This window comes from Marmota marmota, unplaced genomic scaffold, assembly GCF_001458135.2.
Source record: "Marmota marmota marmota unplaced genomic scaffold, marMar, whole genome shotgun sequence".
In the NCBI taxonomy this organism is placed as follows: domain Eukaryota; kingdom Metazoa; phylum Chordata; class Mammalia; order Rodentia; family Sciuridae; genus Marmota; species Marmota marmota.
In genome coordinates this window covers 4,469,740-4,491,022 of record NW_026000093.1, presented here as the reverse complement: position 1 = coordinate 4,491,022, position 21,283 = coordinate 4,469,740, and the positions used below count along the sequence as shown (strand labels likewise).

The 21,283-nt window shown below is 37.1% G+C and overlaps 1 protein-coding gene across 2 annotated transcripts in view; it reads left to right on the top strand.

The window, feature by feature from the left end:
* Pxdnl (peroxidasin like) overlaps positions 1 to 21,283 on the top strand; it is a 488,149-nt gene that overhangs the window by 340,627 nt on the left and 126,239 nt on the right. For both annotated transcript variants that reach the window (XM_048782891.1, XM_048782890.1), the window contains 4 exons: positions 1,244 to 1,413; positions 5,846 to 6,112; positions 11,725 to 11,841; positions 14,022 to 14,180. In XM_048782891.1, the coding sequence (XP_048638848.1) occupies positions 1,244 to 1,413; positions 5,846 to 6,112; positions 11,725 to 11,841; positions 14,022 to 14,180 (713 nt within the window). The remainder of the gene's footprint in view (positions 1 to 1,243; positions 1,414 to 5,845; positions 6,113 to 11,724; positions 11,842 to 14,021; positions 14,181 to 21,283) is intronic.

The window sequence follows — 21,283 nt, the reverse complement described above, 5'->3', positions numbered from 1 at the left end:
CTCCCCCTCCCACCCCACTATGAATCAGCCTCCTTGGAGGGGGCAGGGGGTTAGCAAGGATGGTGGAATGTGATAGACATCATTATCCAAAGTACATGTATGAAGACACAAATTGGTGTCAACATACTTTATATACAACCAGAGATATGAAAAATTGTGCTATATATGTGTAATAAGAATTGTAATGAATTCTGCTGTCATTTTTTAAGTCAATAAAATAAAAAAAAGAAAACATCATGCAAAGTAAAAGAAGTCAAAAACAAAGGACCACAAATTGTATGATTATATTCACATGAAATATCCAGACAGACAAAATGTAGATTAGTGGTTGTCTAGTGTTGAAGGGAGAGGCAAATTATGAGAAAATGCCCAAGGGGTACAAAATTTCCTTTCAGGGTGATGAAAATGCTCTGAAATTGTGGTATATGGTTGTACAACTTTCTTAAGATACTAAAATTCACTGAACTGTAAATTTTAAATGGCATATGAATTGTATAGAATGTGAATTATATCTCAATAAAGCTGTTTTTAAAAATTTTTTTTAAAAACCCCAAATCATTCCCTTGCTTTGATTATTAGTGCAATATGATGTTACATGTCTGAACCTACTTGTACTCAATGGATTATCCATTTAATTGATAAATAAATAATAGGCATTTTCCTAGTATATAAAAAATGATCCCTTTTAATTCATAAGGCCTAATAACTAAGAACTTGTAAGTACCATGTGCTTAGTTAATGCTTAGTCATATAATTATACTGGGCTTTGAGCCATGTTGATTTGAATACAGACATTTCTTTTACAATTTACAAAATATGGAAGGAGAGCCGATGACTCACTGGGAAGATGTAAAAGCTTACATATCACCATCTGATGATGATCCTTCTTCTTCTTCTTTTTTTTTTTTTAAATAGTAATTCAGGGGTGTTAAACTGTGCTGAAGTAATCTTCATACAGGAGAGATTGTAGCAGTGTCTAAATTTACCCTGCTCAGGAAGGAAGGGCATTTAAATTTTCTTTCCTTCTATTATGGATTAACTCACAGTCTGTAGTCAGTGTATTATTTCAAGATGAAAAAGAGAAAATGGAATTTAAAATAAAATTATTTGAATTATCAAGGTTGTAAAAATAAGTCAGCTAATCAGAATTCATGAAACATGTTCTATATTCCATCTTATTAGAAGTTTGATAGAGTTAAATATGAATGGAATTAAGTAATAAATATATATAATATATTTCCAGCAATTCACTGGATCTTGAGGATGACACCCGTCTTAACATGTTTGATGATGGGACACTCATGATCCGGAACACCAGAGAGTCAGACCAAGGCATCTATCAGTGTATGGCCAGGAACTCTGCTGGGGAAGCCAAGACACAGAATGCCATGCTCAGATACCACAGTCTTCCGGGTAAAACTTTATTTTCTGATTGAACTTCATACAAATGCATTAGGTATCTAAAGTTATTTGCACTGAAAAATGGCCTTAGATTACTTCTTTAAAGTAGGTAATGCTTCAAAGTGAAACAATTGTCACTGATTTTTTTTTGTACATTTTTTAGAGAATTTTTTTCCTTGAAGTTAGCTCTATTTTATTTATTTACTTTTAATTATATAATCAATTATTATTATTATTTTAAATATTTTTTAGTTATAGATGGACACAATATCTTTATTTCATTTTTTTATGTGGTGCTGAGGATCAAACCCAGTGCTTCATGAATGCAAGGAGAATGCTCTCCCTCTGAGCCACAATCCCATCCCCTATTACTATTATTTTTGATGGTGCTGGTGACTGAACCTAGGTAGGGCTTTGTGCATTCCAGGTATGTACTCTACCACTGATCTGTACTTGTAGCCCTCAAAGTTTTTTTTTTTTAAGTTACTTCCTTAGTTCTGTTATTTTCCAGTTTATCACAGATGTGATTCCAAGATTTTCCAATTAGCCTTTCAATTACCGATCTAGCTTTCCAACATCTTGAGGCAGATTGAACCAATTGCTCCCAGGCAGGAAAATCATCCTCTTTAGAAAGTCTTTGTCCTTTATCCATCACGAATTCATTACAAATGTTTATTGAATGCCCACTGAGCTATTGTTGAAGATTTCACACCCCTTCAACTACCCAGAAGCTTTGCTCTGCCATAATTTCAATGGCATATATAAATCAGACACAGTGACTAAGACAGATTTTTATTAGTATCATTTTGTGATGGTAGAAATGCATCATCTTTCCCCTTTCTGAGCCTGTAGTCTATTAGGCAATAGCCGTATTTCAACCAAGTTTTACAATGTGTCAGGAGAGGGATGGAAGCATAAAGGACAGTTCTCTACCAGTAAACATTTAAAACCCAGCACTGGGGAAGGGCTTTCTGATTTGCAGCATTGACTAATACCTAAGGTATAAATAATCCTTCCATGGCCAATTTCTTGTTACCAACATGGCATGACTGAAGGTGGAGTTGGGAGGAGATGTGCAGTAGGCACCATGAAGCAATGTTTCCACCACAGAGACATTCATAGACATAAATCACCTTAGAACCACAGAAAATAGGAAAATAGAGTCAAATAAGTAGAAATAATGAATGCCAGAATTTGTGAACTTCGATGTTAATGACACTTATTCAATCGTATGTTTACATAATTTAACTTTTAATAAAGGGCTAGGCTTAACAACCAGCTTGCAGAATATTCAAAATTTAACAGCTGCTTCTCAAGAGCCAGCTCTGGTATACCCCCTGAGATTTTAGTCAGGAAAAGGAGCAGTATATGAAGAATTTGAGATCACTGGGGGTTATTGATAATATCAAGAGACAGCAAACAGGAGCAAACAGGATGAAGGGAGAGAGAGGGGGTCCCTTGGAGCAGGCTTGGAGAGTCACGTTCATTTGAGATGTCCCCAGCAGCAGGGACATCTAAGTAGACAGCGAGGACAAGTAAAAGATAGTTAGATAAGTAGAGTTGAAACATTATTTTGGAAGGAAGTATGATGTAAGGGGAGACAGAGCAGGATGCATCCAAGAGATGGAAATCCTTGATACTTCTGGAGTCGAGCCAAAATCACTGATTTGGGGAGGTGTAAGGCAGGTCAGATCATTCAGGTTGATCACGACGGTGTAGTAAGAGTGGTCAAAATTAGATTTTTCTTCTAGTAAAATATTTCTGGTAGCAGTCTGGAGAAAAAACAGGATGATGTGGTATAATGAGAAAGTGGGTTGGCTGCAGCCACGAAGCAGGACATTGTTGGTAGAGACACAGATCAGATCATGACAGAGCAAATGGAGAAAATTCACTGAATGTGCCTGGCGGGGGTGGGGGTGGGGTGGGGTGGGGTGGGTGGAAACACAGTTGAGTTGGAAATTGATCAACTATGGGGATTCCTTTCATGGTTTCTAAATAACTTCTAATTGACAGCTCTGGTAGCTCATTCCAAACCACCATCTCTTTCCTTCTTTGACTTTGGGGACATCACTTTCTCTTGATCCTTTCCTGACATTTTCATTCTTCTTTCTCCTTAAATGTCATGTTCCCCATAGCCCTCCCCTTCCCTCTCTTCCTCAAGTTTGGCCTGGTCACATTGCTTCTTCCTCCATTTGAGATCTCTTTCAATTTTAAAAGAATTCTTCAGCGTTCAACTTTAATAATTAAAACTTATAAATCTATTGTTGCTGTTTTTCCTGAGATTTGAAACACTATCATTCCTGCTCACCTTCACATGTAATCTTTACATCCCACAAACAGATTTGCCTGCATAAACCTCTTCCTTTCTGTTTGCTCTCTCTCTCAGGATATTTAATGTCCTTCAACAACCTCAGAGCCATCCTCTGTTGCTGTCTTTTCTTCTTCAGGTGTCTTAAAGTATACTTTGAATATGGGTCAGATCAGAGCTTCCTTCCCATGTCCACTGTCACAGACTTGCTTCAAAAATATTTCTCTTTTAAAATATTTTTGTTAGTTCATCAGGGTTATACATAAAAGTGGGGTTTATTTTGACATTATCCTATGTGCATGGAGTATCACTGGTTCCATTTCAGTCCCTGGTTCTTCCTATTGGAATGATGACAATAGTTTTCCCTAGACAGTGCTTCTCCACCGTCAGCATGTTCATGGCACTTTGCACCCAACTTTGATAAAATAATATCATTACTATACTGTAGTTGATTTATTTTTTCCTCTGTCCTCTGACTATAACATACAAGAAAAGGAAGGTATCTTGTGCATCTTTATATTTTACTAACACCTAAAATTTTACTGATATATTTAAGACATTCAGATTACCAAAATTGAATTAAATCTTGTTTATTAAATTAGATTAATTCAGCTTATTCCTATTCTCCAGGGTATGTTTATCTCAGAAGTCGATGAGCCCCTCAATCCGAAACTTTATCATTAGGCATTTTTAATAACTTAGTCTTTATTTTATGCTTGAGATTCCCATAAAAGATGTAATTTTTAAGCATTAGTAAGAGTGGAATATGTATATGGAAGTCTAGATTCTATGGCTTTTTTTTATAAATCTATTTGAAATACACTTAGCTTGAAAGTAAACCAAAACTTGACATGGCTTAAACATACCGTGCGAGTGTGTATGTGTGTGTGTGTGTGTGTGTGTGTGTGTAGGTGCATTGTTTGCCACGAGTAGTGTAGAGGTAATCTGTACAGAGGGCCCCAGTACCCTAGCAAACCAATGATATTTTTTTCTACTGTTCAATCCTTTGTACATAGACCTCTTTTCCTCCTCCCTTATAATTGCCACTTCTTAGTTGCATGGCAACTTCCCATAATCCAAACTCATGCCTGAATTCCAGGTAACAGGAGGTAGAGCGATGACTACCTAGTCTTAGCCCTTTTATTTGGGAAGGAAACTCTCTTTCCAGTGACAAGTACCTGGATCTTGCTGGGAGAACTGTATTTAAAAGCATGTGAGTGTTTTTAAATTGGAACACTTGGACATTTAGCCCCTAAAGAATAGGTATTCAGTGAGCACATTGCAGCATCTACAATACAAGAGGTTGTTTTAAAAAATATGTATTTATGTAAAATCAACATTTAATTTATTTTAGATTTAATTCTTTGATAACTGTGAGTAAGGGCATTTTGAAGGCAATAGTGATACCGCCAGTTATCAGTGATGAGTTCTACTCCTCACATGTTGAAGTATAACATTAGAGAAGCACGCTCAGGCAAACATATAGAGCACAGTTTATTTAGAAAGGGATAACATACTGCTTTCCAAATTGGCTGCACCAATTTGCAGTCCCACCAGCAGTGTAGGAGTGTACCTTTTTCCCCTGCATCCTCGCCAGCACTTGTTGTTTGTCTTTGTAATGGCTGTCACTCTTACTGGAGTGAAATGGTATCTTAGCGTAGTTTTAATTTGCATTTCTCTGATTGCTGGAGATGATGAGAATTTTTTCATGACCCTCATCATTATACAAAATACATGTATGAAGATGTGAATTTGGTGTCAGCATACCTTATATACAACCAGAGACATGATAAATTGTGGTATAAAGGTGTATTGAGAATTGTAATGCAAAAATAAATAAACAAATAAACAAACAAATAAATAATAAAATGTATTTATCCAAAAAAAAAGGGGGGGGGTAACAGACTTCTCCCTAGGAGGAAGAAAGGGGCCATAGCTGGTATCCTGGTATCCGAAGGAGCAAGGCAAATTGGCCTCCTTGATCCGACTTGACTCTATTTACCTATCTATAATGACTGCCTGTCTGATTCTGGCTTCAATGGTAGTTTTAAACCACAATGCAAAATAGATAATAAATAAATAAACCTTCCTAATTGTTACTACTTATATTTTGTTTTGTCTTCCTCTTACCCTTAGCCAAGCCTAGCTTTGTAATCCAGCCCCAGGACACGGAGGTTTTAATTGGCACCAGCACAACTTTGGAATGCATGGCCACAGGCCACCCACACCCCCATATAACTTGGACCAGGGACAATGGAGAGGCACTGGATGGATCCAGGCACATAGAAACCTCCAGTGGACTCCACTTGCAGAGCATCACCCTGAGGGATCATGGCGGATTCACCTGTCACGCCAGCAATAGTCAAGGCTCTGTTCACGCCACAGCCAACATCATTGTACAAGGTATGGGAGCAGGAGGTCCTGCTTGAAATGGTCCTTCTGTCACATATGGAAAATTGTTTTTCAACTTGAAAAGTAATATCATGTATGTCAGCAGAGAGAGATTTTTTTATTTGCCTTTTATTTTCTTGACATAATAGAATCTTCAAAACTAATCTGCTTCATGTTAAAAGCTGGGCATTTTTTCAACTTAAGTCTTTAACCAAATGCCAGAATCAGGCATTGGTAATAAAAGAGATGAAGTCATTAATCTGGCAGCAAACTGTCAAAAAATATTTGTGTTTCAGAATATTTTACAGATAAAGGGAAGACACTCCAGCCACGAAAGTGAAAGGCTATGCCCCAGGTTCACAGTCATTTACCAAGCTGTCTACTCAACATAGCCTGAGAATATGCTCAGGGCTTTAGCAGGTAGCGACCGCAGTGACAGTGCCATTCTGAACCCCGAGAATAAGCTACGTGTGGGTGATTATGTTGTAAAAAAGAAATGCTTTTCGGTTGTTTTTCTGTTCTTAACCTGGAGCTGCCCCTTCCTTTCCATTTTCGTTGTTGTGGTTGTGTGTGTGTGTGTTTGCACATGTGCAATCCTCCTGTTGGTTTAGAGGTTTCATAAACAGTGGAATTCATGTTTTTAAAGAGATGCCACAAGTCCTATTCTGTCCTATCCAAAACAGTTTTCTATTATATCATAAGAGTCTAAAAATTCACAACGATCCATTTTAAGGATCTCAGGGAGTATGCATATTTTAATTGAGTTAGGCGGTTTCATTAATTTCAGATTTGCATAAGATGTTACCTATCAAAACCTCTGATCTGAAAAGACGCAGAGCAAAGACAGTCTAAAATATGGACTGTCTAGTGCAGTTCTAGTACAGTTCTAGAGTTGAGGGAACTTCAGGATGGTGAATCCTGGCTGCATTGAGACTAATATTTTCTTCTAAAGGTGCAGAACTTCACCCAGCCTGGGTTTCCTACATTCAGTGAAAGTTTTCTGAATTGAATCAGCTCCTTCAGTTAGAAATAGATCAATCATTTCTTGTTTCCATTGACATGTCTAAAGAAAAAATTGTGTTGTCCTGTAGAAATGCTAATATTATGAAAACACCTTTCTTGTTCTAGAAATAAATTATAGAAATGAAATTTTTCTCCTTGTAGTCTTTGGCAACTTCAGGTGAGGTGGGTAGGGGGAATTACTTTTAAAGGACCCAAACATTATTTTTATATTTGTTTCAATGCATTGGGATTGAAAAATGCTTTAAAAGAAATAGTGTGTGGTTTCTGTTTTGGATCCGTGATTTTATGTTTTAAGTCTTAGTTTTTTAGAAACCCAGTGTCTAGTCAAACATTTGCATTTTAACAGTCTCTTTTATTTCACACTATGTTAGTCTCTGCTTCCCAGCTTCTTGCAAGTGGTTCCTATTCTTTCTGTTTGATCATCTGCATCAATTGATATTTAGCTAAACTCTGACAACATTTACAGTCCTGCTCTTTTTGGATACCACAAAACGCTAATCATTTCTTCTTACTGGTCAGTTTGCACTGAGATTGCCATCTCCTTGTCCTTTGTCACTTGCAACTGTGTTCTTGTGCCACTTGTGGGTCTGTGTATCAAGATTTTCAATTAGTCTTAAAATGGTCCATTAATCATTTATACATTTATGAAAGAGGCTTCTTTATTTGCCTAGAGCATAAATATTTTAGATGTTACCCTTTTGGGGTTATTTTAATGGGTATTCTATCAGTTTTCTCTAGTTCTTTTAATGTTCAGTTATGCTGAATCACAGATATCATAGTTACCCATCGGTAAACACCTCCTTCCCTCAAATGGCTGGAACGAATGACAAATAAACTTAAAAAAAAAATCTAGAAAGCTTCATTTAAAAGGCATGAATCACAACATGGAGGCTTAGGTGAAAAGATCTATGTCCTTAACAGTGTAAACAGAAATGCTTTTCATGTGGCATTACGGTCATGAGTAACCTGCAACGTGGGGCAGGGTTGTAATAAAAATAGAAAGGTCCTCCATCACCACGTGTGCTGGTTTAGCATCGGCAGTGGGATTCATTGGGCAATAGTTTTAAATAAAAGCTCAAAAAGGTCAACCTTAATTCCTCCAGGCTTCACTGCCTACCTTTGTAATAATGTTCAGGGTTTTTTGATTGTCTTCCCCACCAGATTGAAATTTCTTCTTTGATCTAGGCAGTTGGTCATTTAGTATAAGGGACAAATGTAAATTGCTTGTTTACTTAAATTTTGCCTGTTGTTTGCTAGCATGCAGAATCTTGGGACTTATTTTTATTTTTATTCATTTATTTTTGGTACCTGGGATTGAACCCCAAGGTACTGAGATACATGCCCAGCCCTTTTTATTTGTACTTTGAGACAGGGTCTTGATAAGTTGTTGAGGCTGGTCTTGAACTTGTGATCCTCCAGCTTCAGCCTCCTGATTTTCTGGGACCACAGGTATGCACCATCATGCCTGAGTTTATTATTATTATTATTATTATTATTATTATTATTGCAATTTTAATGGTGGTGTAGTGGCACCACCCTGCCCCCATGGAAAATCTTAATTAAGCTTCTCCAGAGACCCCCCACTCCCAAAATAACTGTTCTTAGACTATCAACAAGAATTTCTGCAGCAGAGTTTTCAGGCTGGAGGTGTACTACAGAGGCAGGATGTGATAAGAAAGACCAATCCAAGGCCTCCACAGAGGCCTTTGTATTTCAATAGACAATAGTCAGGTCCTTTGGAGCCAGCAGGCTGGAGGAAGGCAAGGAGAACTCTCCAGGTCCTGGGTGCTGATTCTTGCAGAGAGTGTCCTTGATTGTATATCCACGTCTGGATTCCACTGTTCTGGAAAAAACTGCTTTTGTGTGGGCTGCTGCAGATTGTGAGCCTCTGAGCCCCGCCCCTACACGTTGGGTATAAAGTTTTGAAACTTTCTAAACTCAGGGTTAAGAGGCATGATTTGATGGAGGTGGAAAAACCCCCTTTTTGAACCTGGCTGCACACAGCCTTTATAAACATGCTTCCTTCTATTCCTCCGGGTCCAGCCTTGTCTGTCCCACTATAAGAGCACATGAAGTAATACAATATTTTTTGCCCAGACCTGGCTAACTAAATTTTAATTATTACTAAACAACTGAAATCAAATTTCCCAACTTAGAACACTGGGTAGATTTTTTACTTTTTTTTGTCTTAACTACGACCTACTTTTATTACATACTTCTTTTACTGTGTCATGAATTCAAGTTTTAATGTAGAAATATTTTTGTTCTTTTTAAGCCATTCCTGGTAATTTCAGGAGTTAGTGTAATGTTCTGGAAAGAACATCAGTCTGGGGGTTGAGCGACCTAGATTCTAACAGTCTCTGCCACTTACTGGTTCTGACTGAGAGAAATTCAATTCAAACTCCTCTAGTCTGAATTTCTTTATCTGTGGACTGAGGAGCTTGACACTGCTTGTCTGTAGGCTGTTTTCTAGAAGTCAATTACAAATAGCTTTCAGGCATTCCTGAGGGTCTTCATGCTTATGTGTAATTAATCTTATAATATGGTATTCAGTCTAGCACCTTAATTAGAATTTATGAGGACCTTTAAAAAAATCTTTATTATCTGCACATAATATGAAACTTGCAACAAATATGCTTTGTCAAATGGTATTTACTTCATCGTGTTTGTTGTATTCGCTGATGGCAGGCAGGAACAAGGGGTACTGGGATTATGCCTGTCATCTGGGAAAGAGTTTTTGAAATTGTCACCACTCAGATATTATTGAGGGTTATGGGTCTTTCTTAAATGGCCACACTGATTTCTTTTTCATAGTAAAGTATTGTGAACAGAATCCCTTTCTACAAATGGTATATGCAGTTATTAGCTATTCATTATTTATATAAAAGCATTATAAACATTTTGAATATTTGGGACTATAAATTTTGACGTAAATGGCACTTTTTCAAAAGCATGATTTTATGTGTTTGCAGGAGCATCTCTCCATAGAACATATTTTTTCTTCTGAAATAAATAGAGCAATTTGATTTTAATTTTATTCTATATGTGAACATTTGGAGAGAACCATTTTGTTAACAATTCAAATATGAACTGTAGCTTTAAATATGTCTATTTCAGCTAGTAAAAGATAAGCAGGACGATCTAGTGATATGAAGCAGCTTCCATAAGACTAAGAAATGGTCCTAATACCGCTGGTTATCGGTGACAGTTCTGCTCCCTCACATGTTGAAGTTGGAACATTAGAGAAGCAGCCCAGGCAAGCAGATATGGCAGGGTTTATTTAAAAAGGGGTAACAGACTTACCCCAGGAAGGAGAAGAGGGCCATAGCTGGTATCCTGGTATTCAAGAAGCAAGGTGTTCTGCCCTATTTATATGTCCTAGGCCTCCTTTATTCTCCTGCCCTCTTCCCCTTTCTCCCTACAGTGTATGTGACTAGGCCCAGGAGTGCTCAGTGGGATGGCCAAATGGTGGGAAACAGGTGGGCTGAAGGGGGAAGGGCAGGATGGAGCAGCCAAGGACACATTAATTATCAACTTTAATAACTCCCTGTAGGAGGGAGGGCAATTCCTGGGACTGGTTACCTTGGCAACAGGTGGGAGCAGGGAGAGATTCTTGATAAGGGTGGAGGAAGGCTCTGAAGGAATTACCATTTGAATCCTTCAGGGGACAGTCTCCAACTTGCTTGACTCACTCAAAATTGACCTCCTTGAGCTGACCTGACTTGATTTACCTATCTGTACTGACTGCCTGTCTCATTCTGGCTTCAGTCCATATTGGTTATTTCTGTTTTTTTTTTTTTTTTTGGTTTCCTTGCAAGCAGGCACAAACATATGCAAACACTTCTCTGTTTTCAATATCCTTGCTGATAAATCATTGGGAATGTCATGAAAGGAGTTCTCAGAGAAGGGGGTCCTCGACTCAGGATATGTGGGATCCTTGGAATTTGTGACAGAAATAAATTTCAGCATGCACCAGTCAGCTGAGACACAGACAGTTTTATTAAGAAAGCAGATACATTTTTAAGAGTTCGATATCTCACAGGAGAGACATCACTTGGGGCAGAGTAAGAAACACATTACCGGAGAATGCTGGCCATCTTGAGAGTGAGTTTTGGGGCTAAAGCAAAGAATATGCTTCAAGGGAGAATGAAGTCTATCTCCAGAGGAAGAAAGACCCACCCATTGGTGTGTGGCATTTATATTTATAAAAGGACAGTTGGTAGGGGCTGAACTAGAGTCAGGACAGAATGTAACACAATTTTGCACAGTTTTCTCTTTGCTTGCACTTTTGTACATTGTTTCTTTTGCAGGAAAGCACATAAACCAAGGGTACAGGCAAAGGAAAAGGTCTGGGTTGCTGAAGAATGCTTATTTTGCATTTTAAAGGTTCTTGGGTGTTTACTGTTTTCCAGGTGTTGGGCTCCTGGGGACTTCTCTTTTGAAACTCAGTCTCTCTTTTTCTCTATCCTCAAGTTGCTATCTCAAAACTAATTCTAATTACAAAACATATTTCAACTTTTAAACATATTTTCTTTCTTCTCGAGTTGTTATTAAAATGTTCCAAAATGATTTGTGATTTTAGTGGCCTCTTTTGTCTTCAGCTCCACCACAATTTATAAGAAGCCCCATGGACCAGGTGGTGTTGGAGGAGCATGCTGTAGAACTTCTTTGTGAAGCTGAAGGCCGCCCACCACCAGTTATCCTCTGGACCAAAGCAGGTATTAGCACTTCCATAAATGATTGTGGGAAGAAATGAGTACCTTCTCTTTCTGGAAAGTACAAAAAATAGTTTAATTATCACAAGTACATTGTGGACATCTAAACAGCACACTTTAAGTACAACACTATCTTAAATTTTCTGATGTTTTAAGTTTTGGTATTTGAATGTATGGCCTTCCTGAAATCATACTTTTACTCTGGGACATAGATTCTAGACTTTAAAAATAAAATTATTGGAAAGTTTAGTGTTGTTTTTTTTTTTAAATACCAAAAGCTAGCCCGCAAAATGTTAGAGATTTCTTTTGAATTAATCTTCAACTTGAATCCAAAAATTCTTTTAGTACAAAATGAAATCAGAAATGAAACAAAATGCTAAATGGAGCTCCAACTTATTAAACTTAAATGAAACTTTCAGAATAGAGCCGCTGTTCTTGAGGTGTGAGTAGCCTGGGTACAGGGCCTGGCAGGCAGGGTTCAGCCTCCCATCCAGAGGGACCAGGTACTCTTCAGGAACCTGAGAACATTGTACAACAAGATGCACAGTGGGCTGGATGAGAGATTGACCAAGACTCTCTGGGCTTGGAAATCTTAGCTTCTACATTAGTTAAAGTGCTAGGTTAAATTCAAAATATGTCTATGCATTTTGAAATTTTTGGATTAAAATTTCCGCTCTGTTCTTGCTCTGGGACTTGGAGAAGTAGACAACAGTGCTTACAAGGTGGACTTTGGAGCCCTAAAGCCTAGATTCATCTCTACTCCCTCATTTACTAGTTGCATGAATTTAGCAAGTAAATTAACCATTGTTTATTAGCGTACTCTCAACTATGTGCTGGGGGTGATGAAATGTACTACATCATCAGACGGTTGTAAGAATTGATCTGACTATGCTTAAAATTTTAGATATTTGGAACAAGTAGCTGCCAACCTGTGTGCACACTCAATAAAGTTAGCTATTGCTTTTTCTAACTGTAACAAGACATCAGTAAGTTTTTACTGAAATAGTTGAGAATCACAACCCTATTTAATTGCTAGTGACCATGAGGAATAAAGTGTTGAGAAGGATCCAGAAGCTCAGTGTAAGCTCAAAGGTAAGAAGTACAGTGGTGGCTTGGGGTGTGGCTCTGAGGGTTATCAGCAGGAGTGTCACAAAAATACCACATTTGGTATGCTGCCTAAGCATTTTAAGTATTCTTTTCCCATAATCCTTTTATATTCTCAATATTGTATACATTTGATGAACCAATGTTAGAGAGGTATTTGAAAATTATATTAGTATTCAGACTCGTTCTGAAATTTCCATTCTAATTGTGGTTAAAACTGAGGAGTCAAGCAGGTAGGTGAGGGGATTCATAAAGAGGCCAAGCTATTTTCCTGGTGGGAGATGATAAATCCTTGCAATACAGTGATACTGCCTGCGGATTATCGGTGACGAGTTCTCCTCCCCCACATGTTGAAGTTTGAACATTAGAGAAGCAGGCTGAGGCAAGCATAAAAGCAGGGTTTATTTAAAAAGGGGTAACATAGACTTCTCCCAGGATGGAGAAGGGGGCTATACCTGGTATCCCCAGAAGCAAGGTGTTCTGCCCTATTTATAAGTCCTAGGCTTCCTTTATTTCCTGCCCTCTTCCCCTCATCTTTCTCCCTACAGTGTATGTGACTAGGCCCAGGAGTGCTCGGTGGGATGGCCAAAAGGTGGGAAACAGGTGGGCTGAAGGGGGAAGGGCAGGATGGAGCAGCCAAGGACACATTAATTAACAACTTTAATAACTCCCTGTAGAAGGGAGGGACAATTCCTGGGACTGGTTACCTTGGCAACAGGTTCTTCATAAGGGTGGAGGAAGGGCTCTGAAGGAATTAACATTTGAATCCTTCAGGGGACAGTCTCCAACTTGCTGGACTCACTCAAAATTGGCCTCCTTGATCTGACCTGACTCAATTTACCTATTTATACTGACTGCCTAATTCTGGCTTCAACGGTGGCGGAGGTTGGGGGAGGTCAGGACAAGGCTCATGCCATATTTTGGGGAATGTGATACAGAAAGGAGCCATCCTAGTTCACACCCCAAGGATTTCCTGAAAGAAGGATCTCAGCCTTTATTAGGACAGTCATGCAGTTCTGGCCTTTCGCTCCTTGAGTCATACAAATGCAATACAGAGTACTTGCTTTTCCTCTTTGCAGGAAGACGGCTCCCTGTGGAAGGCCGACATACAGTTCTTTCCTCTGGCACTCTGAGAATTGACCGTGTAGCACAACACGATGAAGGTCAATATGAATGCCAAGCAGTCAGTCCACTGGGGGTGAGAAAGGTGTCTGTCCACCTGACCGTAAAGCCCAAAGGTAATAAGTGCCAAGATTCATTTTCACATCCTAAAGAGATTCTCTCTTCCCATGTTTTCAAAACACCCAGCAGAAACCCCATTACTTAAACAATTTTTTTTTTTTTTAGGATCTAAGAAATCAATAATTTCATACTTTTCTTCTTCTGTAGAACTTCTCTTTCTACATTAAAATTTTATTTTTATTAATAGTAATTGCAATCATGTTTTCTTTAAAAGTCATTTCATGGGGCTGAGGTTGTTGGCTCACATATATAGAGACTAATTTACATTTTCTGCACTCTTCGCATCTTGATATAATTTCCTAAGTTTCTCTACAAGTCCTGCATAATTTGTTTTGATGTAGTAGTTCTAAATTCAGAGGTAACACATATTTAGATAAGAACATATGATAAGTAGAAACAAAGTTTAGCCCTATATAGCAATGTAAGCATAAAAAGAAACATGAGTAGTGCCAAACTGTTCACAATAAACATGAACACATGAGTATATCAAGTTACTACTATGTATTGATGTATTGTCTATTATTAATTATTTTACCCCTCTATTTTAGACATTAAATGCTTTTTTTTTGGTACTAGGATTGAACCCAGAGGTACTTAGCCACTGAACCACATCTCCAACCCACATTTTTTTTTTTCTGAGACAGTCTCATTAAGTTGCTTAGGACCTCCCTAAGTTGCTGAGACTTGACTTTGAACTTGTGATCCTCCTGCCTTCACTTCCTGAGCTGCTGGTATTATAGGAGTGCAACACCACGCCCAGCTTAAATGTTCATTTTTAAATGAAATTGAGATGAAAGGAGAAGTTAGCATTGGCATCCCAATGTGCAAATAGCAACTCAAATGAGTGGGAGGCTTTGAAATACAATTATGGAAAGATGAAGGGATATGAAATGCCTCTGGCGAACCCATTTCTGTCTAAGAGTAAATATCGAAAACTGCTCTGAAGAATATTCCAAACTGGTTTTGAACTGATTTTCAACTAAAGACCATCCACCAGAAGTTTTTGGATCAATGTTTGAAAAAAATGTAAGTGATATTAAATGAACAAATATTAATCAAATAAGATATAATATGCAGATGCATATTGATTGACATATTGATATTGATATCGATTTACAATGATTGATCTTCCTTTTGCCCCATTTTCACATCTTTCAGTTGTCCGTCTCCTGTCAGCCTTCACATCTCAATATGGAAGCCACTGATCTTCCCTAAGGAGGTTTCTTCCACTCTCTGAGGTGTCCCTGTTGAATTGAGCATTAGAGTATACCATTTAGTCTAACCAAATACTGCTAGAATATGCCATTTATTAATCTAATTAGAGTATATCATCGGACACATGTAGAAGTATTTGATACATCCATCAAATATCCATAGCCCAGAAAATATTATGAGCAATATTCATGAATGTGGAAGTAAACAAACAAGTGTTTTAAAGAATAGAGGTATAAGTGTTGTAGCAGATTATGTGAAGGGTATGAATAGCAAGGCCCAAGTGGAAGGAAGTCGTTTGAACAGTTGGTTGTATTAGACCTGGAATAGGTCTTGATTTCATGCTACGTAACTATTGAGTCTTGATCAGATCCATGTTTTAGAATATAAGTCAACCCAAAGTGAACAGGAAAGGTTCTAGTGAAGAAACCCTAGAAACTAGTAAGAAACTAGTCACTTGACCTGAACTGGGATCACAACAGTGGGAAGAGTGAGTGAATTCAAGAAAAAATTATGACAGATGGAACCATTTTATCTATGAGATTATAAAGAGCATTTTTTCCCTTCTTTCCTTCTTTTTTAAAAATATTTTTTACTTGTAGATGGACCTTTATTTATTTAATTATTCATTTATTTTTAAGTGGTGCTGAGGATCAAACCCAGTGCCTCACTCATGCTAGGCAAGTGCTCTACCACTGAGCCACAACCCCAGTCCTTTTGCCTTCTTTTCCAATCCCTGAAGCAATTTAAATATATCGTACTGTGATGAAGGATCCAATAAAGATTGGGGGGGAGCAAAACAAATGCATCAGGAGATGCCATTTAGAGAAAGTGGTGGAAGTAACTGTAAGGACTTGATATTTGAGCAGAGACTTGGGTGAAGTAAGATTTAACATGTTTGCTAAGGGATGAATAGAGTTTAGTCCAAAGATTGTACGAGGAAACACATCACAGATGGACGCAAAGAAGAGTGACATCTTTGAGAAGAGACAGAATATCGTATGTTTCAAAGTCCTGGGAAAAGAGCAGTGTTTCTGTAATTTAGTGAGCAAAAGAGAGAGTGTCTCTGGATGAGTCTGGGGATGTGGGTAAAAGAAGGATGGGTTATTCAAGAAAAAATTAAGAGAAGTAGATACCACTGATGCCTTAGAGACAGGGGCTGAAATTAGGCACTCAAAGTCTGCTAGCTTCTGTTCCTAGAATTTGGGGCAAAACCAAGCATTTATTTTTAGACATGCTTGGTATAAATCTATTTTCCAGTGAAGATATTGAATTATCAGTGGGGAATAGAAATCTGTATTTCAAAATAGAGGCCTTGGCTAGAATGTACGTGTGGGAATCACTGCAATTGGGTAATGTTTAAAAAATTGGCAGAGAAGGAGGAGAGATTGAAGAAGTGGAGCCCTAAGTAATTTCCTGTCTTGAGAGCTGAATAAAGGAGGAAATGTCAAATCCTGCACAAGAGGGAGAAGTGGTCTTAGAAGTGTGAAGAAGTCAAGTCATGACATATAAGCCCTGAGAAATGTTCAGGAAAGCTCTGTGGACGGCTCATCACGGGAAGGAGAGTGCAAACGGATACAAATGGGCAAAATCCTTTTGTGAGGTGCAAGTTATCCGAGCAGTTAGCAAGAACCCAGGCTGCATAAATTATAGTTAATTAGAATGGGGCTTCTGGCTGTCAAAGGAATAGAATCTCTGAAAAATTCTGTTATCAAATTAAAAAAAAAATATTTCCTACATTAAAAATGTGATTTATTATACTGCATAACTAGGCTGGCAGAAAGTAAGTTGAAGTTATTTCAACCAAAAAGAAATTAAAAAAAAAAAGTTGGCTGATCCAAAATCAGAATGTTGAGAAGTATATGTGCACAAAAGGAAAGGTGACACAAATAGGCCATTGCCTGTCATGACTGCAGCATAGACAGGGAGATTTGGAGGAGTGGCAAGGTGGTGAATGCAAACGGTCACAGCCTTCTGAACGAGGCAGGCGAGCTAGTGTGGACAACAGAGGGCTCACAAGAGAAGCTAACACAGACCCATATGGAGAAAAGCATTATGTTTAGGACTTGAATTTGCCTAAGATTGAGTACATCAAATCAACAAAGGGTACGACACACCCAAGAGAATAAACAATGCAAACATAAGAATGAGTAATGAGTAATTTTATCAATAAATAGATAAGCTTAAGGATTTTATGAATTAGAATAAAAAGATCTGTTATAATGACATCTGAAACATTTAAGAAAATAAAATTTATCATAAAAATGAGGAGACAGAGGCTGGGGATGTGGCTCAAGTGATAGCGCGCTCGTCTGGCATGCGTGCGGCCCAGGTTCGATCCTCAGCACCACATACAAACAAAGATGTTGTGTCCACCGATAACTAAAAAATAAATGTTAAAATTCTCTCTCTCTCTCTTAAAAAAATGAGGAGACAACTGGAAAGTAACAAACATGAAAGAGTTAAGATAACACAAGTTTTCTCAATAAAAGACAACATCATGAAAAAAATTTTAAATATATGTTAAGTAGCAAATTAGGCATGCTTAAGGGGAAAAAAATCAGTGAACTAGATTGAAAGTGTAAGATATACAAACAAACTGAAAACACACAGAGGACAGAAATGGATGTTCTCAGTCTCAAGATAGTAGAAAGGGAAGGTAGACAATGTTGGAGAGCTTTTAGCCAACATAACTAGAACCAAGAAAACATAAATCCAGGCTAGGATGAAGCAGTATAGATTAAGCAGAATAAATGACATATTGCTAAATATGAATAATTTACATTGCTGTCAGCAGCAATAGGTGTCAGACGATGTTGGAACCAAGTCTTCAAAGTGTTTCAAGAAAAGTAACTGTAAATTTAGAATTGTAAAAGTATCAAATCTTCCAACAATAGGAATTAAGGACATTATGAGAAAAAAGTTCTGAATGATCTCAACAGAAAATATCTAACAGAACTTATAGACATTACTAGGTTAATGGAGGATTGATTATCATCAGATGCAGAGAAAAGTTTGATTAAATTTGCCATCTCTTCATTGTTTAGAAAAAATATATTAGCAATATAAAAGTGAACAAATAAAAACTCTTTTTATGAAAAAAGAGACCATAGGAAAGGATGCTTTTCAAGGTGAAATGTTAAAAATATTCCCTTTAAACTTAGAAAGTAGACTGTATTTGTCTAATGTTATAAGGGAATATCTTAGCCTGTACAAAAGGGCAAGAAATAACAGCAAATCTTAGAAATTTAGAAGGAATACAAACATTTTATTACTTATATGTAATAGAACTTTTTCTTATACACAATCCAAAAGTAGCTACAGATATACTATAAAATAGGGGTTGAGTAAGATTATTAAATCTAATGTCAAGTACAAACTGTTTTCTATTCTATGTGCCAGTGACAAGCAGGATGCTTAATTTTATTATAAAAAATGATACTCCTTAAAATAGCAAGAAAGTGTAAGTTAGTTAAAAATAAATCTAACAAAAGATGTGCAAGAACCATGTGGAAAAAGGATAAAATGTCAGTACAAGAAATTGAAGAAGACAGACTTACTATTGCAAAAAATGTTAATTTTTCCAATATTAATTTATAGCTCAATGCAATTCCAGATAAAATCCTAAAAGAGTTCTTGGTGGGAGATGAAGGGATGATTCTAAAATGCAGATGAAAAAAGAAAGATCCAAGAATAACTAAGATTATTATATATCTATTAGAAATTACATATTTTACTACTGGCCCAGAGATGACTAGACCAATTGAGCAGACGTCAATTCAATTGATGGCAGCAGTGGTGTTGTGCATGACTATAGAAACTAGGTATCCTCAGTGAATTGTTCTGGTTGTTCACAGGGAAGACAAAAGTATGTCCTCACTCCACCCTATATCCCCAAATCAATTCCAGATTAAAAAATGACTCTAAAATCTAAAACAGATATTTAACTCTTTTTGAATAACAACTAAAATTTATCTGCAAAACAAATTATAACCCTCTTAGCATAAAAGAAAAGATTAATGTTCAGACCTTTGATTCATAAGTCACAAAGAGAAGATTTTGGCAACATATTTAACTAACAAGTGTTCTTTGATATCTGAAATATACAAAGAACTCCCTAAATCAGTAAGAATATAAATTAAGGAAAAAAAATTTAAAAATGAGCAAAGATAGTACAATTTAGGAAAAAAATGTTAATTTTCTATACTTTCAGGGGAATACTGTAGATGTATAAGGTGAAATTCTTTTTAATTTTAAAGGGAACCTTTCATCTTGAAAAATGCCCTTTCTTACAGTTTTTATGTTTTGGGGGAGGGCTATTGGGGAGTGAATCCAAGGGCGCTTAACTACTGAGCCACATCCCCAGCCCCTTTTGTATTTTATTTAGAGACAGGGTTACACTGAGTTATTTAGGGCCTTGCTAAATTGCTGAAGCTGGCTTTGATCTTGAAATCCTCCCTTCTCAGCCTCCTGAGCTTCTGGGATTACACACCTAGCTATTTCCTAAAGTTTTTTTTTTTTTTTTTTTTTTTTGCAGAAAAGACTTAGAAGTCTACATGAAGTCAAATGAGGAAATGAAAGGGCAGTAGAGAAAAGAGTTCTGCTCTAGGGTGTGGAATTAGATATTTCCAAGATATTATAAGCAGTGGCACAGTCCATGGTAATGAGAAGCTGTGTGACAGGAGGTCAAAGTGGCTGGAGATAAAGGAAGTCAAATAATGAGGCTAGGATGTGAGGTTTAGATGCGTGAAGTTCCTGGCTGAATCAGTTTCCCTGGGATCCTTAAGCAATGTGCACTGTTGTTGAATATTATTTCCACGTATGTTCATGTCATTGATTAATTTTATTTAAACCTGTAATTTTGAGATAATTGTACAATGACATTCAATTGCAAGAAATAACACAAAAGATCCCATTTGTCCTTTTCTAGCAGTGACATCTTTCAAAACAATATCACAACCAGGATATTGACATCAGTATATCAAGATACAGTTTCTCTCCCTGCAAGAATCGCCTATGTTGTCCTTCTCAAAACCACACCCCTCTCCCGCCCATTTTCTTGCCCTCTCACATTTCTCACCTCCCAAAACCCTGACAAGTACCAATGTGTTCTCCAATTCTATAATTTTGTCGTTTCAAGAATTTTATGTGAGCTGGGTGCAGTGGTGCATGCAGCAGCAACTTCGGAGGCTGAAACGGGAGGATTACAAGTTGAAAGCCAGCCTCAGCAGCTTAGGGAAGCCCTAAGCAATTTAATGAGTCTCTGTCTCAAAATAAAAAAATAAAAGGAGGTAGGGAAGTGGCTTAATGGTTAAGTACACCTGTATTCGATTCCTGGTACCAAAAAGAAAAAAAGAAAAAAAAAAGAATTTTATATAAACAAAATCATAGAGTACATAATCTTTTTGGATTGGCTCTTTACTTAGCATAATTATCTAGAGGTTCATTCAGAATGCATATATATATCAGTATTTTGTCCTTTGTGTTGTTCTGTAGTAGAACTCCAAGGCATGGATAATTTGCTATTTGTTTTATCATTCACTTGTTGAAGGACATCTGGGTTGTTTCCAGCTTTGGGCTATCATAAGTAAAAGTGCTGTAAAGATCCATGTACAGGTTTTTATGTGAATTTAAATTTTTAATTACTCAGGGATAGGTGCCTAAGAGAGCAATTGCTGTATTATTTGGTAGTTGGCATGTTTACATTTTAAAAAATAAATTCAAAATCCTTTGCAGAATGGCTATACTATTTTATAACCTCACCCGTGGTATGTAATCTAATTTCTTTACATCCTTGCCAATGACTTCTGTTCCTGTTATATATATATATATATATATATATATATATATATATATATATATATATATATATATATATATATATTTT